We start from the raw sequence: 26,270 nt of genomic DNA on the forward strand, positions 1-26,270 counted from the left end.
AGGAGGGGGTATAGGTACCCGAGAAGTATCTCCCAGCAGACTACCTTACTAGCATGTAGCGGTACATTGTACCCGAGTACCATAGCTTTGGTAGCATAGGAAGGTAACCTTGAGACCTCACCGCATTTGTCGCAAGATAAGAGCCTAACTTGACATCGTTATTGTCACGGCATCCTTCCCTTCACCGGTCTCGGACTGGGCGCAAAGGGGAGGGGAAGATGGGAGAATCAGTCAGGCTCGGGCTTCATTGACGGCCACTTCCCCGACTGTGACTCTCTTGGCTGGATGATCGCTGCAGCGCATTAGTTTTACCGTCCAATCGGATCCCTCGACTACAGCCCATGCCACTTACAATGTAAAAATATGTACCTGTTTACCGAACCTGGGGCTGATCTCGGGCCTGGGCGAGGTTAGCCAATCAATCCCCTCATATCCACGAAGCGGGCTCAATGACGATGTGATACGTGGATGTGTGATGCATGCGGCATGGCCCATGGTTCATAGCTGCTCGCCATCGGGAAAAGCAGTCACCAGGTCTAACAAGTCAGTTGTTCCGCAACGCCAGCATACCAGGTAGTCCCAGTCCGTCATCCGGTCTGGAGTCTCGAAGACGAAATGTCGCCCAATTATGCAGCGCTCCAGGTCGGGCACAAGGTCAAACCACTCAGGGTGGAACTTGTCGACGACAGGTATCCGGATGAAGACGAGATCGTGGTCAGGAATGCGGCAGTTGCCATCAACCAGCTCGACTGGAAAATACAAGACTATGCCTGGGAGATGTTCAATTATCCCCTAATCTTGGGCGTGGATGTCGCCGGCGAAGTGGTTGAGGTGGGCTGCGACGTCGACGAACGGCGATTCAAGGTCGGAGATCGCGTCGTGGGCCACGCCTTGTCTTTCGCAACCAAAGATCAGCGCCACGGGGGGTTCCAAAACTACACGGTTCTCCAGTCCAACATGGCGACGCCCATCCCGCAATCGCTGTCGTTCGAGAAAGCGGTTGTCCTCCCGCTGGGTGTTTCGACCGCGTCGGCCGCCTTGTTCAACCGAGACTGTTTGGCCCTCCCCAGACCCAGCTTGAATCCCCGCCCGACATCCACAACGCTTCTCGTCTGGGGCGGATCGAGTAGCGTCGGTTGTAATGCCATCCAGCTCGCCGTCGCCGCCGGCTGCGAGGTCATTGTCACGGCATCGCCCAGAAATTTCGACAAGATGAGAGAACTCGGGGCAGCGTTAGCCATAGACTACAACAGCAAAACTGTGGTTGAAGAGCTCGAGAAGGCATTCCAAGGCAGGCGGCTCGCGGGTGCATTTGACACCATTGGGAAGCAGGAGACGCTGGGGCAAACTGCCCAGGCGGTCTTGAAGATTGACAGGACCAAGATGGTAGTCTCGACGATTGATGACATTGAAGAGGGCACGGTGCCGGAGGGCGTCATAGCTAAGCCCGTTCTGGCGGTCAGCATTCGGGGGGGCGAGGAGGAGGAGGACGCCGGGCAAGAGAACGTGGGGAAGATGGTTTACGAGGATTTCCTGCCGGGTGCGCTGAAGGCAGGCAAGTATAAGGCAGAACCCCAGCCAAAGATTGTTGGCCGTGGTCTCGGCTCCATTCAAGCTGCCCTGACGGAGGCGTCCGGCGGAGTGTCGGCAGCGAAACTGGTAGTGACGCTGGAGCAGGATATTTCGTCATGAAGATTTGGGTTCAACTCCAGAGCGTGCAGCGCTCTTATGTTCGTTCGGGCTAGGCACCGTGTGGTCGGTGAGTGCCAGGCGGGTGGTGCTTGCATATAGTACGTACATTAGAACTGTACAGGCAATTGCTTAGGTATTACCCCATTTCCTTGCACGCCAATGTGAGCGACGCTCTGCAGACGATAATCATCGTCGGCCTGTTCATCAACACGACCGCTACCAGCCCCCCTAGTTCTCCACCTCCCTTACTCTAGAGATCAGAGTCGTTGGATGCTAAGGGCTTCTTTGCCAAAAAGGCCCATGCCTCCAAGGAATGGGAGATCAACGCCAACGCTGCGGGACCCAAACCCGTACTGGTGGACATCAGAACGGCTTCGAAGGAGTCCCTTGACGCCAAACTCGCTGAGACCAAGGCCAATGCCTGTATCGCAACAGCCATTGACCTGGTAAGCACCGAAGACGGCTCGATCCTCCTGCCGGAGCGTTTCGGCATGCTCAAAGAAAGCTGCTCACGCCATAGGCTCCTCCTCACCCATTGACGAGACCATGGCAGCGGTCCGGTGCATTGCCCTCGACAAAAAAAATATGTGATGCGTTTCGGCATCATGGGCGCCATCCGCCGCCGGAGCCCCAGCGTACGCTGGCTGCCCAAGCTCGGCGCTGCGTATGCCGACCGCCGATCGCTCATGGAGAACGTCTTTGGGCCCGAGAGCAGGAAGCATAGACAGAAGTTCTCTGCAGAGGCGGGCGGGTCCGGCGCTGTTCCCCTGTGGTGCTTCATCTGCGGCATATAGGCCGTCTGGGAAGACTGGTGTCGGGAGTGTTTCCTGGCCTGTTGTAACAACGAGGTTTGCACCGAGAGGTTTGGACGACATGAGTGTACTTTTGAGAAAACAGAGTCATTAAATCATGAAAACACACTGGGCTCCTTGGTTTCAGTATCATTCCCTCCTCCCCTCGTAATGGTCCATGGTAACACCCGAGTTCCCAGTTATACCTATTTTCCATCTCAGGGGACCAGATTGGCCTGCTGGTATGTGCTCACAGTCACGTTCTTTCCCATAATTGGCTCAGCACGAGCCGGATAAGTCCAGTACCTGACATGCGTTACACTACCCCGCCGGATAACCCTGTTCACCACCCCGACCTTTCTTCCGTCGACATAAACAATGAATTCGCTCCCGCCGATATCTATCCTAATCTGAGGGTTGTCTCCTTGGAACCAAGGGCTGGGGGAGAGGTCCGTAAGCGGCACAAGGCCACGGCCAGCCTCCTTACTCTTGCAGAGGAGAGCTCGAAGCTTGCTGCGGATCCCGATGCGGAGCAGTTCATCGTAGGATTCGGGATCCTCTATGTCAGCCGCGTTACTTACCCACAGTAGTGATATTGTCGTGGTCGTTTCCCTGACCTTGGGCGGCGGCGGCCCGAGTTCAATGGATGACGACCGGACGACGACTGATCCCCCATCGGACACAGCCTCCTGCAGCGGAATGACCGTATTGACATTGGCGGATTGCTCGGAAACACCACTGCAATGAGCGGTTAGACGAGACGTAGAGAGAATTTGGAGAACAACAGGAGGGACTTGCGGTGTCGGGGCTACTGAGTCGCCTGTATCGCCTGCGTTGCCCCTTTGACCGATACCAAGCGACGGGATGACATCGGGTTCGTCGAACGTCGGTGGAGCGCCAGGATCCTTGGAGTATTCCATCTTGCAGACTGAGACATCTACTTTGAGGTTTAGATTCGGCTTCCACTTCTCCTCGGGGACGGTTTTTCCGACCTGCTTGTATCCGTCAGTGACTAGGTACTAGGTAATTACTCCGTTAAGATTTCTGGGGGCAGCGGTAAGAGATCAGGGAATAACAACAGCAACAGCAACAGCAACAGCAATAGCAACAGCAACAAACAAGCACGAACCATTGCGACGCGGTAGTAAATCCTGGACAAAACCTTCTCGACGTTGACTTTTTCGAGGTTCTCCAGCTGTTTTTGCTGGATCATCTTGACCAGATACGGTGTGATGGGAATGTAGGCAGTAACCTGCACGTCTTTTTCCTCGAGGTCGCTGCAGTTGGAACAAACCGTTTCGCCGTTCTGCGCTGCCGGTTGGCTGAAGTTGTAGACACTGGTGAGGAATTGATCGAGGCCAAACTCCCCCGGCCCGCCGGGCACGTCCCCTTCGGGTCGGAGATACAGCTCGAGATTGAAGGGATGACCGCCCATTGCAAACCTTGAAATCGAATTGAGCCGGCGGCTCAAGAACAGGTTTCGGAGAGAAGAACTCACTTTGAATATTGGATGCTCACGGCGTAGTCATTCAGCGCGACGCCACCATCCTTGACGTCCACGACCCCCGAAAGCTTACTGCCGGGCTTGCCTAGTTCCAGCGCCTCTTTTCGGGAGACAGCGTACGTGTCGGTGATGCCTCGGAGCAGCGCCGCAACCCTAGCTTCTTGATCCTCGTTGGACGTCCAAGGCTGTAGCTCAGGATAAGTATATCCCAAACTAAACCAATCCCGGGCGTCGTCGGCGTTCCACACGGTACCCTTTTCGTCCTTGTGAAAGGGCCGGAACGGCGTCTTGCTGGTGACCACTTCGCCCATCCCGATGACCTTTTGGTCAAACGGCCTCGTTTGGTCCGCAGCGAACCACTTCTCCGGGTTCAGCGTCTGCCAGATGGCAAACAAGCGATCGAGATTGCTGAGGTCCTTGTCAGCGCCGACTGAAGGCTGTATTCAAGTTTCATGCCTTCATGCGATGCGCGCTCACCAGTGATGAAGCCAAAAGATGGGATCAAACGTTGCGACGGGGATCTGAGACATGTGGCCACCGTCCCCGCCGACCCAGTAGTGGATATTGTTGTGTATGAATTCGATATTCATATCCAACACGACACTGGACGCACTCGCTGAGACGGCAGTGGCATCCCTCGCCGTGGTTGCGAAGCTCTTGAAATCCAACGGATAGGTGAGCAGTCTGTACACCATCTCAGCAGTTCTGCCGTAGTCGAAGTCGGTAATCGATTCGCGGTTGGCAAAGAATTTGTCCGCCGTGTCGTTGTGTACGACGCCGTTCCGCCACGCCCCCTTGGTGTCGGCACGTTCACTGGCCGTTGGACAACGGCTTGTCGCAACACATTCTCCGTACTCGACAGCATCATCAAAGTCGGGGACTTTGAGTGGCCCCACTCCGTAGACACCCATTTTTTCACCGCGTGGCATCGTGAACTTGTAGAGCGGGTTCTCTATTACCCTCTTGATGAGCGTGATGTTGAGCTTGGGCGCGCGTAGCAGGCTTGGGATTTGGGGATTCTTGGCCCAGTCCCAGAACGGGAGACGCCATGAGTTTGCGGCCGCGCGAAGCTCGTTCTCTACCTGCCGGCCCATCCCCATTCCCGGGATGACTTCGTCGACCATGATCTCGTAGAGACGTTGCTACGCATGCATTCATTGTGAGCAAAATGTGACGCCGCCAAAAAAATAGGGCTCGAAGTAGTAATAACTAATTAATACGTGCCTCGTAGAGCAGCAGGTACGGACGATGCCATAGCGGGAATAGAGCATTGGCGTGCACACAGTAACCCTTTCTCTGCACCTCCTGAGTGGTAACACTGGGCTCGTCCCAGGACCTGTACGGCATGCCATGGATGCCTGCGATTTGGAAATACGAGTCTCTCGAACTCGGGGGAACCGCTTGGAAGCGCTGGAGAGCTAGGAGAAATAGAATGACCTGGGCCTGGTCCACAGGGTCTTTGCTGTTGGTCCACTCACTAATCTCTCGCCGGATGGGGACCCGGTTACCAGGGCCCAAACCGGCTTTGATCCCCTGGATGGGATAGTACTTGTAGGCCATTGTACAGCTGCCGGATCTCACTCCAGGGTTGGGGTTTTGCGTCCGATCAGCGGCCAGGGTTTAGTGTCAATTGTGGGTGGCCGTGAAACCTGAAGGTCCGTGATGTGTCTCTATTCTCGAGTGGGAATCCAAGCTTCTGTTCTTATTGGAAGTGTCTGTGCCCGTCTCTCCGCTCGCGCCGTTACAACCCGTAACAAGCTCCGAATGTGTGACGCTACCCTGTCGGATGAGATGGTCCGGCACCGTGCTGCATGATCCCACCCACTACTGGGCCGAGCGATTTCTGGGTGCCGAGCCCACGATGGTGTTTGTTATCCAGGTCCCCAAAATTTCACTTGACAGGGGCTAGAAAGTCACACTTCACAGGGCCCATTGTTATAGTAGTACAAGCGCCCTTACAAGGCTACCCGATCTCCCATACTATCTTTTCTATTTTGAACTTACAAACTTGCACAACAACACGAGAGATTCAATCTAAAGCAAACGTTTTTATCCATATAGACATTTTAATCCTAACCTTGATCCTAAGCCGTAACTAACCCTAATTCTAACGCGGGGAGCTAGCGCCGCCCCCGGTACCCCCGGCGATTTTTTGGGAGGGAGCAGTGAAGATGGCGAGGATGAAGTTGGGCTCAGTAACAGGTGGATTGGGCCAAGAGCCTTGGTACGTCCTGGAAAGGTGCGATCAGCGGGTTCTGGATAATGTCCACCTATATGATTGGTGCCACCCAGGTCGGATTGGTCGGCCGTCGGAAAATGGAGCGCATGCCGCGGGCTCGCAGCTTATTATCGTGATGAAGAGCCTTGTCTGCATCTCCTAGTTCACTGGTGAAGAGCCGAATGCTACCCACAGTATCCGGTTCAGCTCGGCGATTAAATGGTGGCTTGTCGGGCTTTACTCATTACTGTCGATTGGTGATTAAATGGTGGCTTTTTCGGGCATTAACCACCATTGTCGATCGGCTTGGGCTCAGCTGCAGTCAGCCTCCCTATTTCCCTGTTGGGATATCCGGAAGCACATTCAGCTCGTCTCAAGACAGACAGACCGTGTGTCATAGGTCCGCAAGTGGGCGAAGCGCTTTGCAGGCCTGTCGACACTGGTGACTGGGCAGCCTTATTGGAGGTTCGTCCTGCCAAGTACTGTAGTAACAAACTGCCTTGGTAAGAAGGCACCAACTAGTACTAATAGTGATATCGCGCGGAGTTGGAACAGCGATTGATGGACGAGATTTCCGGGAATGAGCACAGGATTCTTGCTTGATCGTTTCTTTAGATACGAAAACGTAGAAGGCGGAAAGTATCATAAGCCCGCTCGCCGAACAATGTCGCCATCACGCATTGATGAACATTACGATGGCGCCCTGCGAGTTAAACACGACCGGTTCCCTCCTTGCCTGTTCCCTGCTCTACACCACTCCCCGCCATCACCGCTGCCGTTAGTGGCAGAATCGGCATCCGAGTTCGGATCCGTCCTTGAGCCTGATTTCCTCCCGGGACGCGAATGGCACGAGCCTGGTTACCACGTTGATCCGCTGACGCTGTGTAAGGCTGCATGGCTGTTGACGCTCAAATGCTTCGTCCAGACCGACATTCTATGCTTCGCCTACGAAGAGGTGACGGCGGCGGGTGGCAGCAACAGCAGCACGAACCACGGCCCGGTTTTGTACTTTGCTCGTGTCGACGGAAACGAGGAGGTCTGGAGCTTCTTGCGAAAACTAGCGGCGAGCATACCATCAGTTGTCGTGACTGAGCCGCGTGGTCATGAAGTTCGTGCCGTGAAAGGAGAGTTTGCGGCCGGCGACTTCGGCAACACGATGCTCTGCTACTATAAGGAGAGCAGCGACGGCCTAAAACTCAGAGTGTCGGACGCCAGAAAGCTGTCGGGCGTAGGTCCCTCTCTGATCAACCGTCTGTAGACCTTTCGAGTGCTAACATGTTATACTAGATGGACATCGTTGTCGGCTTATTCAAGGAGTCGACCGGCCGTACCTCAGTCGCCCTCGAGTTTCGGCGCGCCCATACGAGCCGGGATGTAGTGACCAGCGTCTTGCGGACCTTTCAGCACATCGCCTCGCAGATGTTTGATTTGGCCATGACAGCACCAGACCGCGCTGTAAGGCGGTTGCGGGACATCGATGTTTGCTCTGCCCATGACTGGCAGTTGGTCCGGCAACTCACTGCATCCGTCAGGCAAGTAAAGGAAGAGTGCCTCCATGACATGATCGTCGCACAATGCAGAAAGTATCCCAACCGCACCGCGGCAATATCAACCGATGGTCAGGCCCTGACATACGGCGAGCTTGACGATCTCTCCCAGCGGCTCGCCTACCGACTGGTGCAGCTCGGCGTGAAGCCTGAGACGTTTGTGCTTAGCTGTTTCGAGAAGTCTATTTGGGCTGTGGTGGCCCGACTGGCTATCCTGCGCGCCGGCGGTGCCTACATCTCGATCCACGCCACCAACCCACCAGCCTACCTGAACTCGGTCGTCAGCCGCACGGGCGTCCGTATCCTCGTTTGCGATACCCGGCACGCTAATCGCTTCCGGCACCTCGTCCCGATCACAATCGAAACGGGGCCCAACATCCTACGGAGCCTCCCGGTGCCCAGTCGAGACCCGGTCTGTGACGCGGTGCGGCCCGAGAACGCCTGCCTTATCCTCTTTACCTCGGGCAGTACCGGCAAGCCAAAGGGCATCGTGCAGATGCACCGATCGTACGCGACGGCCATCCACAACTACGCCGAAATCTTGGCCCTCGATGAAACCACGCGGTACCTCAGCTTTGATGACTACGCCTTCGACATCAGCAACCTTGAGTTCATGGTGCCCCTGGTCACAGGTGGCTGCTGTTGCGTGCCGGGTCCCATGAAGACAGTTAAGGACCTCGCCTACAACATCAACGCCCTGAAGGCTAACGCGGCCTTCCTGACACCGACCGTGGCTGTCAAGCTGGACCCGGCCGACGTCCCGAGCCTGAAAATTCTCTGTGTTGGCGGAGAGCCACTGCCGGCCGAGCTCGTGAACAAGTGGTCGGCCAGCAGCACGCGACTCGTTAACCAGTACGGTATGGGGGAAGCGGCCATCAGCTGCTGCTACAACGACAAGGTACGCCCGGGACGAACGAACGTGGGCAGGCCGACAAGCGGCGCCGTCTTCGTGGTGGACGCAGCTTCGTACGACAAGCTGTTGCCGGTTGGTGCCGTCGGAGAGCTCCTGATGGAAGGGCCGCACCTAGCGCGCGGCTATCTCGATCAGACGGCGGCCCGGCGCACCGAGGCCGTCTTCCTTGAGGCACCACCCGTCTGGATGTCGACGATGCACCCGGCACGGGCCTCGGCTGGCGCACGGCCTCGTCTGTATCGCTCAGGGGACCTGGGCCGTTGGAACCACGACGGCACCATCGATTACATCGGCCGCAAGGACAACATCCTCAAACTCGACGGCTGCCGCATCGACGCGCTGGAGGTCGAACACCAGGCGCGGAAGCGGCTCTCGCCCCAGGACACCATCATCATCGACATTCTCGGTGTCGTCGACGGCGAGGAAGACCCCGTGCTGACGGCGCTTTTACACTTGGAGGGCCACTCAGACAGTGCGGTGCGCGCCTCTGCCACCGCCCTTCTGCCTGGAGAGCCATCCGTCATGGATGCTGCGGCGGATCCCCACGCGGCCGCCAAAGTGGCCGAGATCAAGGAAGCCATTGCGGGCGCCCTACCGGCGTACATGGTACCGGCCCTCTTCCTCCAGCTATCGCACGTGCCGCGTACGTCCTCAAAGAAGACGGACCGCAGGCTGATCCATCACGTCGGGCAAAAGTACCACCTCAACCAGAGAGTAGAGCGGAACAAAAACCCCACGCAGGCCCGCAAAGCTCGGCTCGTATTGGCCTAACATTCTGGCGTCTGGGTGTGGATTTGGGGAAACGGGCCGATGGCGAGCAAGATTGAATCTGATTATAACGTATTTTATCACCTAATAAAACATATAAGTTAAGTAGCTTATGAAACACGCCCTTGCTTATACCTCTGCCGCAGGCTCCTTCAACCCGCGTTCAACGAACGCGATCCTATCGCGCATGACCGGCCCTGCGGAAGAAGACTTGAACTTCCATTTAAAGCTATTTGTTCATGTCAACTTTCTAGTATTTGAGCTGCTGCTTCTTTATATCGGATCTCGTCCGCTACTACCTCCTCAAATTCGCCCATCACTTCCGCTTCTCCGAACCTCATTTCACCAAGGCGGACGTATCCTACCTGACCCTTGTCTTGCTCTCTATCGAGTGCCTCAAACCCGCATATCGTCTCGCGCAGTGCTTACGCTTTTTGGTAATTGTTTCCCAGAGCCCTGCTCCTTTACCGCTTGCCGATTGAGACTCCTGACGTCCCGGTTCATTGGGATTACGGCCTAACGGTCGACTCATGCTATAACTCCAGCACCGAGTTGAAGCCTCATCTACACTACGCCATGTACTTCCCACTGAGGCTATGTGGTGTATTCTACCGTGACCGTGATACCGTAGGAAACGCAGAAGCGTCGTGTTGTCATGATGGATGAAATTGAGCATGTAGACAACTCGGATGCTACTTGTAGCTTGCTTCTATCTTGCTCTGGTGACTTGCTACAACCTGCAACTAAAGAGGTCTGCAGACCGTAAGGTAGGACGCCAAAGTGATTAGAATGAGCAATGGTGAGCAAGGCATGATCAAGACTGAGTAGCGTCTGAGAAAGAGTGAGCAATGTCACGTGGGTCGTGCGGTGGCGTGGGTGCCCGGATGATTTGTCTCACACGACACTCGTGTTTGCATCTGGCTGTAGACTCGGGATAACGGGTCTTGGTTCCTGCGATTATTCTCGGTTCGCGAAGGCCGCATCATCATGCGGAAAGTGTGAATGCCCAGGAGGCTGTTTGTATCGGGCGGTGCTCTGCTTGGGCTCTCGGGCATAGCGGAGCAGCCGGAGTCGCAAGAACTTCTCCCATTATCGCTACAAGGAGTCCGGATACCGGACATCGCCCACGACTCGTCAAGTCAGTGCAATGCTATCTCCATTACTAAACCTACTCTAAATTATCTCGGGTTTCGGAGATACCTCCGAGTTATCCGCTGCCCGCCTCAGCACCGATGTCTTCCCCCGCGGAGTCCGGAAAGGAGAACGACCATTTATTGCGGCGCAAAACATTTATATTACGCTCACTGACAGCTTGGCGCTTAGGGAGCTGGACTGTCATCTATTCGTCCCGAAACCGCAGTGTGCCCCTGCTTGGCACACGATGTTCGCGCAACTTATCCATACAGCCGGCATGGGAGACGTCGCGTTTGGGCCGGAAATTATTGAGCACACTGCAAGTCCTCATAGTCGGTAACCGGACCCCCAACTTGAGATTAATTGCGGTCTATTTACAAGTAAAGATACTTTTACTCAGAGCATCGCTAACTTCGTGATTTTGCCTACCTACTTTATATAGAGCAGCAGGGGCCTACTGTTGCCGATGTTTCTCTTCTCTCGTATGCTCGTGTTATCTTTCTTCCACCACTGGTTGTCGGTTGTTGCGAAGCCCACAGATCCCCAAGAGTCCGCTTCTCCTACTGTGCACGATCAATACTAGGTTTTGAGAATAATCGCCGGAACAATGCACATCCTCTCGCTAGTCAGCTTGCTGGGTGCCGCTACTCTTGCGGCCAGCCAAGCAGCCAACGTCACTACGGGGAAGCTTGGAGATGCGCGGCCGGTCAGGAACAACCCCGTCATTGGAGAGCGTTGGGTCGCCATCTTCAACTCGAGCACTGTCAAGGGTACCGTCACGGCGGTTGCCCACACCGTGGGCATCAACTACACTATTGATGTGACGGGTCTGGCAGTTGAGAAGGGACCTTACAGTAAGTTATCACGGTAGCTGACGGGATCCCTTTGATGCTCATCTGGTATTAGAGTACCACGTGCATGTGCGGGCTGTTCCAGAGAGCGGCGACTGCGCGGAAACCGGCGGTCACCTCGACTCGTACGTGCGCGGGGACACACCGCCGTGCGAGAGCTCCATGCCCCAGACCTGCGAAGTTGGTGACTTGTCGGGGAAGTATGGGACAGTCGCTGGCCCTGATGTCAAGAAGGAGTAAGTCGGAATCAGTGGCCCCTGTTCGAAGGGAGATATGCTCACACTTAACGCAAAAGGTTCAACGACCCGTATACGGCGCTGAATAAAATTCAACTGGGTTACATCGGCAACCGCGGCATCGTGTTTCATGACGCCAGTTCGGCTCGCATCGCATGCGCGACGCTGAATAAGGTAGAAGAAGAGGAGGAGGAGGAGGAGGATGAAGAAGACGATGTTTGTAGTTAGATCCCCAATTAGAATACTCCTGTACTTAGACGGGAAATGTTTCTGGGAGCCTCGGTTGCGATGGGTTTTACAAATGGGTACGAGAAGGAATCCTAGAGTCAGCAAACAGGAGTGTTTTATCCTGTCGGACTGTGAGACAAAAACAAGGTAAACTTATCGCCCGAAGTATGAAATCAGCACGGCAGAGAGAACTAGCATCAAGGTTATTGCGGTGTAACGTGGAGCCGACAACAAACCGTTGTGACCGAGTGTCTTCGGCTAATATTGGGCAATTCACCTGCCGAGGACAATTTGAATGTATCCCAGTTGGCCAATGCGGCGGGCAGCAAAGAAATGGAACCTAAGGTAGGCAGCTGTAGCTCCTGAGTCACGGTGCTGGATAGTACCTTAGGTTAAGTTGTCGGAACCCAGAACCCTATGTGGTCGAGTCGGTGAGATGTCCTCATGAGCAAAGAGGACAGCGACTTGGAACGGTCAAAATGATGCGATGGTGGGGTAAAGATGGGGACGGCCCGGACGGGGAAAACAGGGTCTAGATTCAGTTTGTAGCAGGTGACGGGACACCGGAATTGCACGATGACTTGATGAATCTGCCCACTGTGCCTAGATGCAGTCAGCTGCGAAAGCCTAAAACGCCTTGGCAGCCTGCAGGGCAGATGCATACCTTAGGTACGGAGCCCGTCCAGTTAGGGCGCCTCCCCGAATGACGGCATGTGGCTCGGTGCCTTATCGTGCTTCACCAAGGTAGGTCTGTACTGTACATACGAGTACCCTACCTTGATGTGCCAACGAGAACTCACCACGAACAACGAGCATTTACTGGTACGTATTATCTGCCTCTTGTGCTGCACAAGGCAAGTCGTACAGTAGTTGGCCTCAGAGCATCTTGGCAGTTGGCACACATTCACTGAATAAAATCTCGTGAACCGCGTCACAGCTCTCTAGCTCCAGTCGCATCACAATTCCGATCTCCACAAAAGAAAATAAAGGCAAACTTATCCACCTTCTACCAAAACCTCTTCATCCTTTAAAACTCTCCCAAACCAGCGACTTGCACCTCCCGGCAACTTCCTTTCCCGGGGCAAGAGTCACAAGACGGAGCAGCCGCTTCGTCCACAACAATGCCGCAACCATCCGCCATAGAAAACTCGACCCCGAACCACCTAGTCAAGAACACCCTGCAAACGGACATTGAAGCCCTCTCCGACAGCCAAACAATCTTGCCAGCCCTCAGTCCCTGCTCTTATCTCACGCAGATCCCGCTCCGCCCGAACAGCGCCACAACCAGAGCATTCTTCACCCTCCCTGAGAAAGCAGACAGGAACAATGTCCTCCTCGTGATCCCCACCGCCAACGAATCCAAATCCGCGCTCCTCCGGGGGCAGTTGGAAGACAGGAAACCAGACAACGTCAACCTGCACTACCTCGTCATCAAAGCCGACTCGGGCGTGGGGGAGCAGCCGTACGACGCGGCCGGCGCGAGGGGCGCGTACAACCGGGTGCGGAACGCCGTGGACCAGCTCGCTTTGGCGGAGCACCAAGTGTTCCTGCGGGAGAGGCGGATCGGCACCGTCCTGGTCGGCGCCGTCGAGAACTTCATCGTCAGGTACAGGCCTCCCTACCTCAGGCAGGCGGCGCCCGCCGCCTATGAGGCCGACACGCTGCCCGTGGACTACGGCTTGCTTGTCTTGTGCAGGGTCACGGCGGCTGCCGGCCCGCGAGCCCACGCCGTGCTGGGCGAGGACGCGTGGGAGTGGAGCAGCGCCGTCTCGCGCGGGGTAACCGTGCCCCGGGAATACTGGCTGGCGGCGGAGACGCATGGGTTTGAGGATGCCGGAGAGGGCCAGACGAGAACGCATGGAAAGGTGACGGTCGGGGAGGTTCTCGCGGCGAATGTGCCTGAACTGGATAAGGCGAACTGGCATGAGCGGCTGGCCGGTGTGTCGAGATATCAACTGCTGCGAGACGCGATGGAGAAGGTGCACATTCCGTGGCCGGGCTCGGTATAAGGTTGTGTGAGTGCCAGAAAGAGTACCGAAACGCGTGCTACACCTTGGTTGCGGCGGGGGGGTTCCGTTCCGAGCTTAGACAAAGGGTTAGAGAGATGGCTTGGGACTGGGAGATGGGCGACATAGATCGATAGGATGATTTTCAGCATCGATACAAGATGCCGTTTCAAATCTTATCCCTGCATTAGGTTTGCTTCTTCCCGTGAGGATTTAACTAAAAGGCGTGGAGATTTATGGGTCAGTTTTTTTCTCTCTCCGGGCCTTCTCCTTCCACCGGACCTTGACCCATTTCCGACACATCTCAAGAAAGCCCATGATCTCATCACTCTCAGCAATCCAGATCCGCCAGATGACAACGATAACGATAGTGGCAGGCAGGGTGATGGCCCAGTAAATCCACATCTTGCCTGACACCTCCCAGTCGCCGTTCTCCCCATAGGTAAAGAATGTTGTGCTAAAGAGAGCCTATTGCCGGATCAGCAGGAATACCCTAAACAGATGTGGCAAGACACACAGAAATGAAGGTGGCCGGGAGGAAGATCATGGTCAGGAGGGCAATCGACTTCATGACGGTATTATCTTGCCGGGCAATATTGTTGAAAGCCTAGCGTCATGTCAATTTCACTCTCACGGCACCCGAACACTGTGGTAGGTCTTCTCCGTAGAGGCTCTTTGGGATGATGATGCGGGGTTATCATACCAAGTTGCGTTCATTATGGAGCCGTTCTTGGTTGGAGTCGGATCTGAGCTTTAGACACGAGAGTAAGGACAACTGGAATTGCGCGTAGTCTTTGGCCTGCTCCTTGTATGTCTCGCCCAAGTCCTCACGGAGTCTCTCGTGGATTGCGGCACGGCACCGTTGCATTTCTTTTAGAGTGTCAGAAGCTGCTTCGAGAACTTCTGACAAATGAATCGCATGGCGGGACATCTCGTGCATCATGTTGAAGACTGCGTTGGCACGCGGCCGGGACTAAACCAGAATGACGTGTGAGACTACTAGCTGCATCGATGAAGACTTATGATAAGTCGAGGGGTTTTCCTCACCTTTTCAAGCTGCCGCACAGGGTCCCGTACTCGCCAGACCGAGATGTCAGAGTAGACAATCATCTGGTCCACTAGGCTGGTATGCATGCCGAAAGGATCTTGGAAGTTTACCGGCTTAGGTTGCTTATGGAGGAGCTTCTGCAATTCCATGGGAAAATCTGGCGGAGTGTCGACGCACAGGACTTGACAACTGCCTGGAGAGTCCCAGCGGGTGAAGACGGTCATCTCGAACCACTTGTAGTCCTTCTTGCCGGTTGTGTACTCAAGGCCATCTTCGTGGGGATCGTACGTTACTTTTTGGACCATCTTGACCAGCCATCGGAACCAGGTTGCTGTGCAGGGTTAGCCTTTAGATTATGACTTGCTGGCAATGGTGAGTGCTCACTGCAACTGGTGACATATTTCTTTTCCTCGTCGTCCTTGTAGCTAGTTTTATTCCCAAAGTAGCCGTTTAATTCAAAACATGTTCGATTAGCCACAAACTCCGGAACATTGAAGTGAGCAAGAAGCCTCTCGCGACGCCCATCCACCGGCGGGTAGTCGATGACGTCGAGGAAGCTAGCGATACAGGTTAGTCATGAATCAATACCCGGGCACTTGTCCGCCTTGGTTTCTCGGGGCTTACACATAACACCGCTTTGGTAGCTCTGCTATCTGGAGTTGGTCAGTTTCATCGGGTCACCCTGTGAAGTCTAACTCTTCCGATACCAGACTTACATTGATAAGAGGAAAGACGTCCCTCTTTATCGACCATTCCCTACTATTCGCGGCTACTCTTGCGTTAGGCACGGGGATCGTATGAAATGTACCGAGCGGAAGATGGATAGAGAAGGGTTACTCACAGGGCTGGAGAATGGTGACCTGTGGGCTTGTATCCATCTGGATGATGATGATGCTTGGGGAAAGGGATAACGCTCGAACTCGGAAGCCCTGCCGTAGTTTCGTTGAGACAGTCAATCAATCTAACATTTGCTGGATCTTATAACCAAAGCCCAACTTGAGTACATTCGGACATCCGAACAACTTGGTGGTTGGGCAGTTGCGATTCCGATTTGAGGCCTCAGGCGTCCCGGCTGGGGCCGGGCCGGGGCCCTTGCACTGCCGCAGGGTGCTGCATAGGGATTGGGACGGGAACAGGCGCAGCCCGCTCTCCCCAAGGAGTAATTTTCACCGGCGCCTAATTTCCTCTGCTGATTGGTCTCGTGCCCTGTAAGGCGGTTTTACTCCCCTGTGAAAGCCGGACAACATCACAGTGGGGCTTTCAGGCCATATGGCTTGTGTGCCAATGGTTTTGGAACTCTCCTCACTTCATAGGATGCTTAAATCAATGTACGTTTTGACACAAACAACCTAATATATGACCGGCTGGAATCTGCATGCAGCAACATTCGTAGTGCACGGCTGCAGGCTCGTGAATTCGAGATAGCAAAGGCGTATCATTACCGCTAGCAGCAAGTGTTTTGACGCCAACCCTGTTTCCCAGCTTTCTAGGACGCCATCCCATAACTCCTGTCTCGGCGGTGTCGCGAGGGGTTGGCCAACTCATGGGCAGTTTCGACGGCCGGCAACTCTACGCCCATTGTAGCCAGCAGGCAACTCGACTTGTTCGTAATTACCTGATATCCTATTCGCACGGTATATCATGTGGCGAAACCGTCGCGGCGTACGAATGCTGATATTCTGAAACGATGGTCCTGGATCTGGTTGCGACTTGGCGGAAGTGCTCGGGGCTTCTTCATCATGGGAGAGAACCTTACAACGACAGCCGTGCTAAGGCCGAAGTGGCTAACAGCGGCAATTGAATCAAGCTAGTATGTAGCTATTGTAGATACTTCCAAGGCGGTCGTTGGTATCGCCGGGCGTGAAGATATTAGTGACGCAGAGCCCATGTCTACCCCGCTCCTGCTGTCGGTGATTGCCACCATATATGTTGATAGTTAGACATCTGAATGTTAAGGCACTTGGCCCGCCCTTTCCACTAGTGTTGTGATGTCTGTTACCGTTGGGCCACGGCTTAGCTGGATACAGGAGAGCTCTGACGCCCCGCTCTAGGCGCAACCCACGTGCGGAACGAGCTCAGCCATCTTGTTCCAGTCGCTTGGGGTTCTGATGGCACGATAATGAAGTGGCTGTGATGATGCTTAAAACCCTTAGAATCGGCGTAGCTGTCCAATTATCACTTCAGACAAGTCACACCTACCTTAGTTAAGAAAGTACCTTATCCTCGCCAACGGCAAAGCTTGATGGTAAACACGAAGGCTGATCATCGATCATCAACACTGTGCGCGGATCTGACTTTTAGACGCTCTTGCATGTTGGCGGCCTCGTGAAAGTAGGTAGTCGTGAGTGGAATGCTGGGAAAGGAAGCAGTCATTATCGCCGATAATATCTATGTGTAGGAACTTTGGGTGGATGGTGGAGAAGGTTACAAGAGTGACGCAAGATTTTGTCGTCTTATGCTCCGGTCCTGTTGGCAAAACGAACGAGAGGTATGCCCAAGTGGGACATGAGAGCTTGAATAGAGGGAGAACCGGTATTCACATGTGGCCGGTGGCCGCTGTGGGCTTCGGGTTGAATCCCAAACGTCGACGGAGTTGTTGGTGCCTTGAACTGTGTGATTGGGTTCGCCTCGTTATATCTGGCAGTTGCGCGGCGTCAGTGTTCGGCGGTCGATGAGGAGGCGGTATTACGGCACCCTTAACCTGAGGAAATAAGGAGGTGTCAGCTTTGGTTTTGCGAGAAACCGCGGTCCATATCGTTTCCGGCGTGTTTAGCCGTTCTACGTATCCCGAGCTTCGCGACAATGACCCCGGCAGGGCAGATCCGGCCCAGATCTATCACCTCCGGCTTAGCCGGGTCTCGTGACTGGGTGGAAGACAACCTTGCCCAAAGGCGGGCCCTCGCTGATAAGATAACAAAGAGCTTGGGCCTGGTGGGGCCTGCCTATTTCAGGTTAGGTTAGGTTCACTGGTGGCGGCCCGGGTCATCTTTCGACCGCGCACCCACACAACGCACGCCAGGCCCAGTCGAAATTGGAAATTCGGCAGCGAAAATCCACGGAGAGGGTCAACGACAACCGCACGACCACACATCCTCACACATCGCGACCGAACCAGCCGCAAAAATGGTGAACGTACCTAAGACGCGGAAGACTTTCTGCAAGAGCCGCGAATGTGGCAAGCACACCTTGCACAAAGTCACCCAGTACAAGGCTGGTAAGGCCTCGGCATTCGCCCAGGGCAAGCGCCGTTACGACCGGAAGCAATCTGGTTACGGTGGTCAGACAAAGCCCGTCTTCCACAAGAAGGCGAAGACGACCAAGAAGATCGTGCTCCGGCTGGTGAGATAGGCCCTCTGCGAGGATCGGCATGCGAAGAGAGTAGCTAAACTGGGTCCTCAGGAATGCTCGGCATGCAAGGCGAAGAAGCAGCTCCCGCTCAAGCGGTGCAAGCATTTCGAGCTCGGGTGAGTTTTCCGTGACAGTGTTCTTTTGTTTTCTCTTGGAGAGGGACCGCCGAAATGCGCCGGATCTTCCACGGCTTCGATGGGACCATCGACCGACCCCTGTTGCATGCCGCACGATCGATTCTACAGCCGAGACGACCGAGAACCCGGCAGGTTGCAGCATACGTAATCTCAAGCCGTTAATCGAATGTGTGGGTTGGGAATCGACGGGAGACAAAGAACGCTCGGGAGAAAGCAAAACAAAACCAGGGCACATTGGAAGGCACTGATGCGCATTGTTCTTTTGCGACAGAGCGCGGATGGTATATTCCAAATTACCCATGTGTTTCAAACGAGAAGATCGGGTCGGCGGTTCATCTACATTGCCCTGGAACGGCGGGATGTGCTTTTGCGGCTCTTCGACATCTCAGCTCCTACGCTCGGCACATGGTTCCATGGCGGTCCCTCCTAACCCATGTTGCACAGCTTTTCGATAGACTGATTCTGACGATTGGTAAATAGTGGTGACAAGAAGACCAAGGGTGCTGCCCTCGTTTTCTAAGCGCGTCGCGATCGGGGATGACCGTGGTGACGGAATGAGGGCAACGGTTCGGGTTTTCGGAAACTGGCCTTGCATGGCTTTGCCGCGCCATGTGGTGGGAATCCAAAAAGCGATTTCGATCTTGACATGGGGATGGCGGGCATAGAGGGACATGTACATGGGCATGGGTGGTTCGGATGCGGCACAAGCACAATACCATCCTTGGGGCGTTCGTCTGCGCTTTTATTCACGAATACTTCTTCCGGTTCTCATCCGTCGAATTCTGGCCCCGCATGCGTCCAGTGTCTCTATCGGCGCCGCTCTGGGACCTAAGATGGCCCCTGTGGCGTCAGCCGCTGAACCCTAAATGTTCTGTTCCCTGATGTGTGCGGGGGTTGGTTAGACGAGGTCGTTAGCCACGATGGCGAGCAGGGTCCCATTATTGCGATGTCGTCCTAATCATGGCCAGTGCAGTCATAGCAGATCCTGGAGATGGTTGTTTACTCGATCGTTTTGGAAGAGAGAAAACCTCGGGACCGGGATTTTGTCAAGGTCTCACTGCCATCGCCGTGCTCCGGTTGATACCACTGCCGACTCCGTGCACACGAATGCTGACTGACATGGGACTCCCAGCAGCGGCGGTACTGAAAGTCGGTGTGCACATCCCCAGAACCGGACAAGTGGCTCTCGGCTGCTGTAGCAATCACCTGAGACAAGGCCGGTTCTTGCAGCGGTGGCTGACCGCTAGCTGAGGGCGTCTCCGGCGGTTGCGTGCTCCATCGGCATGACGCGGACCCTGGACTGGTGCTGCCACGGCGCGGTGGCGCCACGCCGATCGCAGCCACGAAGGCTGGGCTCATCGACTCGTGCCAATCCCAGCGCGGCAAAGAACCCGAGACGCTGCATCTGAGAGGTCAAAATAAAGCCATAGACCCAGACTACATCTCAGCCGCACTGCACTAATTCGGGCCTGGACGACTCATCCGGCAGTCAGGCAGACCCCCATGTTGCCCAATATGAGTGTGCCTTTGCTTGCCTCTGCTGCAGTGCAGGAGATTCACATGCATTTCCGATCTGCTCAGGCTCTCATGCGAACTCTTGCAGGAGAGTCAAAACAAACGCCTGACCGGGCATCGACTTGGGCGGGATTCGCTGAGAACCAGGTAACCGGCACAACTTCCGTGACGACCGCTGCGGTGCAGGGAACTCCTCCCTGTGCCCCGCGGCCGCGTAGCCGATCGAAGAATGCAGCAGTCCTTCGTCCATCCGCGAGACGACCGAGCCGCATACGAGTACAGCGTCCAGGCGACGGAAGATCGCCATGAAGTGCCCAGGGGGGGCTCCGCAGGGGGCCATCCGGCAACCGGATGGAGGTCCGACGACGCGCCAAACTATAAGCCGAAACCGTTGCGATGGCCTTTCATCACAGCCATCATAGTATTGCTGCTTGTAGCCATCGCCTTGGTCGTCTACGCCGAGAAACAGATGCCAGACTCGGACAGCAGTGCCCAAATCTTGGGCATCCATCCAAACGCCTCCCAGCCCCTCCGCTTTGCTCGCAATGTCCCCGCCAACCTGTCCTCATCCACGGTTGCCGACGCCACAACGATGGTTGCCACGGCTCTCTCCAACACCGTTGCCATTACAACAACGGCCACGCTTCGGGAAAGCAGCTTCACTTCGCGAGAGGAGGCGGCGGTGCTGGTTCAGACGCTTTCAGAAACAGGTCTCCTCTCACGAACGACGTTGTCAGTGGCCGCTTCCATCACTACATACCCGTCCGACTCGGATACTGTATCTATTCCGACTTCGATGCCAGCGGGCAGCACAGTCTTGTCGTCATCGGCTCAACCAGTCTCTACCAGCTCAATGGTCAGCCTCCCAAGCGGTGCGAAGACTGTCCCAATCTCTGTCTCCGTCTCCACCTTCACCACAAACATCACGGTGCCCGTATCGACAGTGACCTACACCAGCGAGTTCACCACAACCAGCGTTAGTTCCTTTACTACCGTCTCGACATATTCGACCACAGTTGTATCCACGATTACCAAGTCGGCCCCGACGACTTTTCACGAGTCATACTGGTCATCCGATGGGAGCCAAGGCACCATACCGGCCTCGACAGGGACAGTCCAAGAACTCGACTCTACTACGTTCTTTTCGGGTGTGGTGACAACGGTTACCGGAGCGAAAACGGTTACCGCGATTGGGACGGTTAAAGGAACAAGCACCATCACTGGCGTCGTCATCCCCAGCGTGGGCTCGGTCACCATCACTTACTACAGCACTGTCTTCCCGCCAACTGTTGGGGTGCCCGTAACACAACCGCCGGAACTCGTCAAGGTGACTGCGGTGCAGGTTATCGACGCCGCCACTGTGGCCGTTGTCCATAGCGAAGCGCCCGTTATCGTGGTTGTTCCTTCAGAAGACGTTCAGACACACGTTATCGACCAGCAGGTCGCCACGGGAGTCACACAGGTTGGAGGTTCTGTTGTGACCGACATCGTGATCATCACCCCTTCCCCTGTCCCCGTTCAAGTCGTTACCGATGTCGGCGGTAAGCCAGTAACGGTGATCAACACCCCGCCCCCTGCGACGGTGGTGACTGTGGTTGATGGAGTCCAGCGTACCATCATCGAACCCCCTCCCGTACAGACAGTCATCACAATGGGAGGGGGCGTCCTGACCACAGTTGCCGGGGTGGTGGAGGGAGCGCAGGCGGCGCAGCCTGTTACTTACACAATTGTCAACAATGTTGGAGGCACACCGGTTAGTCAGGTTGTTATTACCACGCCTGCCGGACCGCCATACCAGCCAATCTCGTATACAGTTGTACAAGACATAGGGGGAACCTTGGTCACCGAAGTTGTCGTCACCACCCCGACAGTGGCCCCTGGTCAGCCTATCACTTACACTGCTGTCGATATCGTCGGGGGCACTGCAGTTACACAGGTCGTGGTCACAACAGCGGCTGTCGGTCTGTTCCAACCGGTGTCCTTCACTATCACTACCAATGTTGGCGGCACACCGACCGTTGTCACCCTAACGCCGCCCCCAACAACAATTGTAGAAACCATCAATGGGACTCCCGTCACCCGAGTCAGCACTCCACCAGCGACCAGCTTCACCACCACAATTGGGGGCACACTGACGACGCAGACGTCGGTCACGACGCCTACCGGCACGGGACCCATCACGTTGACGTTCGTGTCGACATCAGGAGGCACACTCAGCACTTTTACGACCACGATCTCCCCAACCACTTATACGACCACGCTCTCCGGAAGTTTAAGGACCATCACGTCGACCCCTACGCCCAGCACGAGTTTCTCGACAAGGCCGGGGTCGACGAGGACATATACATCGACCTCTACACTAACGGGCTCTGGCACCGCAGGCAATCCTCCGCTCCCGTCGGTCACCGGGACAACCAGGGTGTTCAGCTGGACAGAGGCCGATATCTTCGTGGGCACGTTCTTGCCGCCACTGTTGGGCGTTGGGCTCATCATCCCGCTACGCATCATCGATCTGAACGCCAAACTGTATCAGCCATTCCAGACTCTGGCCAGAGCAGGCGGTGGGTCAGGGAGAGAGACGCTGCTAATGCAGTACTCGGGCCTGATGGCCTTCGTCACACCTGTAGTGACCATGCTTCAGGGGCATCCCATCCCTTTCCTTACCACGCTGATGGTCGGGTGCGCCTCGTTTATAGTACCTTTGGCGACCGAGGCGATCGGCCTGAAGCTGCATGGAGAGTGCTACCTAAACACGGCGAGCCCGAGGTGCGGCCCAGCGCTCGGTGTCAGCCCCGTGCCGGCCCACGCGCTGATGGGGTTGATGGCCGCCGTCGTCATTTTGCTGCTGCTGGTTCTCTTTCTCACAAGCCGGTGGGTGACTGGCCTGTATGCGAATCCCTGGAACATTGCCGGGATAGCCTCCCTTGCGGGCAATCCGCATGTCCGTATCCAGCAGAACAGCGAAGGCGCGATGCGACGGGCCGTATCGGATAAGCAATACGGGTTGGGGTACTTCCAGAACGCGGCCGGGAGAGAAGAATACGGCATTGTGTTGACCGACGAAGCGGGGAGGGGCCTGCAAGATCAGGATCAGGTCCGCGAGGGCGACAGCGAGTCCGAGCTCTTCGAGGCCAATGCGGCGGTAGCCAAAGGCGGCACGCTGAGCCAACGACTTCCCTTCATGACACTGCGGCTGCCGTGGCGGATTGCTTTTGTTGTGTTCCAGCTGGCCGTGCTCGTTTTCGTCGTCGTCTATCACGCCTACTACCGCGGCGGCATTAGGGATGGTGGTCGGCTCTGGCTGTTTATGAATTCCAACACATTCGGCGTCCGCTTCGTTGCCGCCATCGTGGGTGTCATTATCGCCTTTTGCTGGCAGTCCTTCTTTATCAGTAAGTACCTTAGTAAAATCATGTCTCCCCCCCCCCCCCCCCCCCCCCCCCCCCCCTCGGTCAACCCACCCACCCGGGCATCACCATCTAACCAACACTCCCGCAGGCGTCAGCACAATGACCCCCTACACCCTCATGGCCCAGCGCACGCAGCCCGCCAGCCGCTCCATCCTCTTCTCCCCCTCTACTAACCCTTTCTCGGGCGTCTACTCGGCCATCAAGCACCGCCACGCCTTCCTCCTCGCCGTCTCCGCGGCCGCCATCCTCTCCGAGTTCCTCCCCGTCATCCTGTCCAACGTGCCCTTCAACCTCGCGCAGACGGGCACGGCGGCGACCGCGTGCGCCGTCCTGTCGGCCCTCTTCCTGGGCGTCATGCTCGCCGTGCTGGCGTGGAGCTTCTTCGTGCGGTACCCGCCCATGCCGGTCGACCCGCGCTGCATCGCGGGCGCCATGTACTACGTGTCGCAGAGCCGGATGATGCTGGAGGATCTCGAGGGCGTGTCGGTCCTGGGGAGGGAGGAGAGGGAGCGGAGGGTCCTGGAGGCCGGGAGGCGGTACTTTTACGGCGTGTTGGCGGGCGGGTCGTGGAGGAGGATGGGGGTCGACTGCGATGCCGGGCCGGCCGGAGAGGTCATGACGGCATACGTCGGGGCTCAGGGCGAGGCGTGGGGGAATCGGGCCGCCCCGGGGGGATTGCCGAGGATTGATGAGCAGGTGGCTATGAATGGTTGAATGAGATGAGAGGTAGGTGGAAGATTAAGATGATGATGGTTTCTCCCTTTTTTTTTTTTTTTTTTTTATGGTATGATGGGCATCTGGTATTGTCATGAGTGGATGCTTAGATGGCGGTTATGAGGTTTCGCACGCATGGCCTTTGCCATTTGGATTGTTTTCTCTTTCTCTCTCTCTACTCTTTACTGCTGTATCCTGCATTGTGACAGCCTAGGTTGTGATGCGATCTGGGGCGGGCTGGATAAAACGGGGCTGGATTGGGCACAAGATCGGGGTTGGTGGTTGAATTATTCTGCGGCTGGCTTCGCTGGTCGAAGTCTGTAAGGTACCACATTAGTGAGCTCACAAGTGTAATGGACTGGAACCTGCTCGGGCCTCTGACAGCCCCCACCGTACTTGCCCACCTAATTGTTTACTCTACTCGACAATGTCTTAAGATAACCCTAACAGCCGATTTCCCCGAGAAATGCATGTTAATCCTGAAGCGAAGGTCCCGATTTGTCCTGTATGTTGTGTAATTCGGGGAGCAATGCGAATTGTGTTCGTTGGTTTTTTTTTTTTTTTGCGTTTCCTCCGTTCATGCCCTGCCTGACGGGGGCAAAATCTCACCCAGGGCACCTACGGAGGTATCCGTCGGATGCAGCTCCCTTTCGGCTGCCAGCCCAGCTTTGTCTGCACTGTTGCGCATGGATTTCTAACCACCCAATCCTTTTTTTTCCTTTTCCCTGTTTGCTGAGATGTAACATATCTACAGACGTGATGGCAGCAACACAGGTTCGCACCCCCTGAAACGCACTAAATTAGATGGTGCTCCCCCGCGTGGCTTGGTGGAGGAGGAAACTCCCTGTTTGGCCAGGCTCTGCCTCCTGCGCCAGCACCTGTCAGCATGGTGGCGAGGCGCATCAGAGTCCGAACAGCCAAATAAGCTCCGCGGGATGCGCTGCGCCTTGTTTACCTCGGAATGTGGCAAGAAGGATTTGAGCGCCTAGACGTGGAAAAGCTAGGTTGCACGCGCAGTCCCAGGACTCAAGGATCAACATCCGGTTACTGCGAGCAGTCCTATTGTACATACCTTACTTATGCGCAAAGGTGCAAGCCTGGCTGGGTGGCTGCTACCGCCCTGCGATGAATTCCTTCTCGTTGCCTGACCTGTGCCGAGCGCGCCGCATCGTAAATCTGTCTCTGTTAAAAGCCCTCGGCCGTCACCAATCCCCATGGAGCTATCCCTCGCTTCCTTCTCGGGTGTAAGCATACCGAAAAGAGAAGACACCTACTTATTAACATGATTGATGATGTGAGTTTTGCCTCATGTTCGTCTACTCGGGCGCAGGTTAACAAGACGCTTTAGAGTGGAGCGAACCTCCCGATCCCGAACCGCGAGCGAAACAACGGTGGCGAACTAGAGGTCTACCAATGTCCGCACCAACTCAACGGCTCGCACCCGTGGCCATGGCGGAAACCGATGCCCGATGACGGAAGTCAGCTCGAATCCTCTCAGTACCCACCTCCTCCCCCGGAACGGAAGATCCTCAACATCAAGCTCCCGACTTTCATCCTCTCCAGCGTCCTCCTAATCGTCATCGCTGCCCTGATCATCACGGCCGGCTTGCTGGGCAGCAAAATAGCCAGCCTCGAGAGGGCAATACCACTACTTCCCACCACAGCAAGCCCTACGTCAGACGACAACAGCAGCAGCACCAGCAACAGCAGCAACAACAACAACAACAACAGCAGCAGCAGCAGCAGCAGCGACACCACGACCACCAGCCAGCATCCCTCCACCATGACCACCAGCCAGCATCCCGCAGCCATAACATACGAACCCTCGGTCCCCGTGCCCGGCTGGACCTACTTAGGCTGCTTCTACGACTCCCGATCACGGGTCTTACCTTACCAGAAGCCGAGCGCGAGGAACATGACGAACGGATACTGCGCCGACATGTGCACGGCCGACAGCACCATGCGTCACCGCCATGCCGGCACCCAGCACGGAGACCAGTGTTTCTGTGGCACGGCGGCGCCTGAGACCATGAGGCGCGCTCCGGACTGGGCGTGCAACTACCAGTGCCCGGGCCAGGGGATCCAGATGGAGAACTGCGGCGGGAATTGGGTGTTGAGTATGTGGGAGAGGCGAATGAGTTGACCTAGGGAAGGGCGCTGCACGTGTAATAGTTGTCACTATGCTACAAGTCGCATTGTATGGCGTTGGG

At 55.7% G+C, this 26,270-nt stretch overlaps 10 protein-coding genes across 10 annotated transcripts; 8 read left to right on the plus strand and 2 right to left on the minus strand.

Annotated features, from left to right (window-relative positions):
• Positions 1–615: 615 nt before the first annotated feature.
• On the plus strand, positions 616–1,692 carry MFIFM68171_00798 (Zinc-binding alcohol dehydrogenase domain-containing cipB; the record flags this gene model as incomplete). Its single annotated transcript, XM_071056220.1, has 1 exon — positions 616–1,692. One exon carries the CDS (start codon positions 616–618, stop codon positions 1,690–1,692), a length of 1,077 nt encoding a protein of 358 aa, XP_070912321.1.
• Positions 1,693–1,728: 36 nt separating this feature from the next.
• On the plus strand, positions 1,729–2,231 carry MFIFM68171_00799 (uncharacterized protein; the record flags this gene model as incomplete). The annotated part of the gene is made up of 2 exons (XM_071056221.1): positions 1,729–1,759; positions 1,954–2,231. The coding sequence occupies 2 exons, from the start codon at positions 1,729–1,731 to the stop codon at positions 2,229–2,231; spliced, it is 309 nt and encodes a 102-aa protein (XP_070912322.1).
• Positions 2,232–2,701: 470 nt separating this feature from the next.
• On the minus strand, positions 2,702–5,547 carry MFIFM68171_00800 (tyrosinase; the record flags this gene model as incomplete). The annotated part of the gene is made up of 6 exons (XM_071056222.1): positions 2,702–3,221; positions 3,282–3,475; positions 3,613–3,925; positions 3,982–4,395; positions 4,465–5,129; positions 5,212–5,547. The coding sequence occupies 6 exons, from the start codon at positions 5,545–5,547 to the stop codon at positions 2,702–2,704; spliced, it is 2,442 nt and encodes an 813-aa protein (XP_070912323.1).
• Positions 5,548–6,869: 1,322 nt separating this feature from the next.
• On the plus strand, positions 6,870–9,436 carry MFIFM68171_00801 (AMP-dependent synthetase/ligase domain-containing protein; the record flags this gene model as incomplete). Its single annotated transcript, XM_071056223.1, has 2 exons — positions 6,870–7,433; positions 7,493–9,436. 2 exons carry the CDS (start codon positions 6,870–6,872, stop codon positions 9,434–9,436), a joined length of 2,508 nt encoding a protein of 835 aa, XP_070912324.1.
• A 1,738-nt stretch (positions 9,437–11,174) lies between these two features.
• On the plus strand, positions 11,175–11,882 carry SOD4 (Cell surface superoxide dismutase [Cu-Zn] 4; the record flags this gene model as incomplete). The annotated part of the gene is made up of 3 exons (XM_071056224.1): positions 11,175–11,421; positions 11,474–11,654; positions 11,714–11,882. The coding sequence occupies 3 exons, from the start codon at positions 11,175–11,177 to the stop codon at positions 11,880–11,882; spliced, it is 597 nt and encodes a 198-aa protein (XP_070912325.1).
• A 1,121-nt stretch (positions 11,883–13,003) lies between these two features.
• On the plus strand, positions 13,004–13,891 carry MFIFM68171_00803 (uncharacterized protein; the record flags this gene model as incomplete). Its single annotated transcript, XM_071056225.1, has 1 exon — positions 13,004–13,891. The coding sequence occupies one exon, from the start codon at positions 13,004–13,006 to the stop codon at positions 13,889–13,891; it is 888 nt and encodes a 295-aa protein (XP_070912326.1).
• A 231-nt stretch (positions 13,892–14,122) lies between these two features.
• Positions 14,123–15,814, minus strand: MFIFM68171_00804 (uncharacterized protein; the record flags this gene model as incomplete). The annotated part of the gene is made up of 8 exons (XM_071056226.1): positions 14,123–14,356; positions 14,406–14,495; positions 14,592–14,861; positions 14,936–15,267; positions 15,321–15,493; positions 15,561–15,589; positions 15,653–15,705; positions 15,778–15,814. 8 exons carry the CDS (start codon positions 15,812–15,814, stop codon positions 14,123–14,125), a joined length of 1,218 nt encoding a protein of 405 aa, XP_070912327.1.
• Positions 15,815–18,059: 2,245 nt separating this feature from the next.
• On the plus strand, positions 18,060–18,941 carry RPL44 (60S ribosomal protein eL42; the record flags this gene model as incomplete). Its single annotated transcript, XM_071056227.1, has 3 exons — positions 18,060–18,275; positions 18,336–18,400; positions 18,902–18,941. 3 exons carry the CDS (start codon positions 18,060–18,062, stop codon positions 18,939–18,941), a joined length of 321 nt encoding a protein of 106 aa, XP_070912328.1.
• Positions 18,942–20,165: 1,224 nt separating this feature from the next.
• MFIFM68171_00806 (Zonadhesin) lies at positions 20,166–24,060 on the plus strand (the record flags this gene model as incomplete). The annotated part of the gene is made up of 2 exons (XM_071056228.1): positions 20,166–23,328; positions 23,435–24,060. 2 exons carry the CDS (start codon positions 20,166–20,168, stop codon positions 24,058–24,060), a joined length of 3,789 nt encoding a protein of 1,262 aa, XP_070912329.1.
• A 1,282-nt stretch (positions 24,061–25,342) lies between these two features.
• Positions 25,343–26,203, plus strand: MFIFM68171_00807 (uncharacterized protein; the record flags this gene model as incomplete). Its single annotated transcript, XM_071056229.1, has 2 exons — positions 25,343–25,354; positions 25,409–26,203. 2 exons carry the CDS (start codon positions 25,343–25,345, stop codon positions 26,201–26,203), a joined length of 807 nt encoding a protein of 268 aa, XP_070912330.1.
• Between the last annotated feature and the right edge of the window lie 67 nt (positions 26,204–26,270).

This window comes from Madurella fahalii, assembly GCF_045866475.1.
Source record: "Madurella fahalii IFM 68171 DNA, scaffold_1, whole genome shotgun sequence".
NCBI classification, from domain to species: Eukaryota; Fungi; Ascomycota; class Sordariomycetes; order Sordariales; genus Madurella; species Madurella fahalii.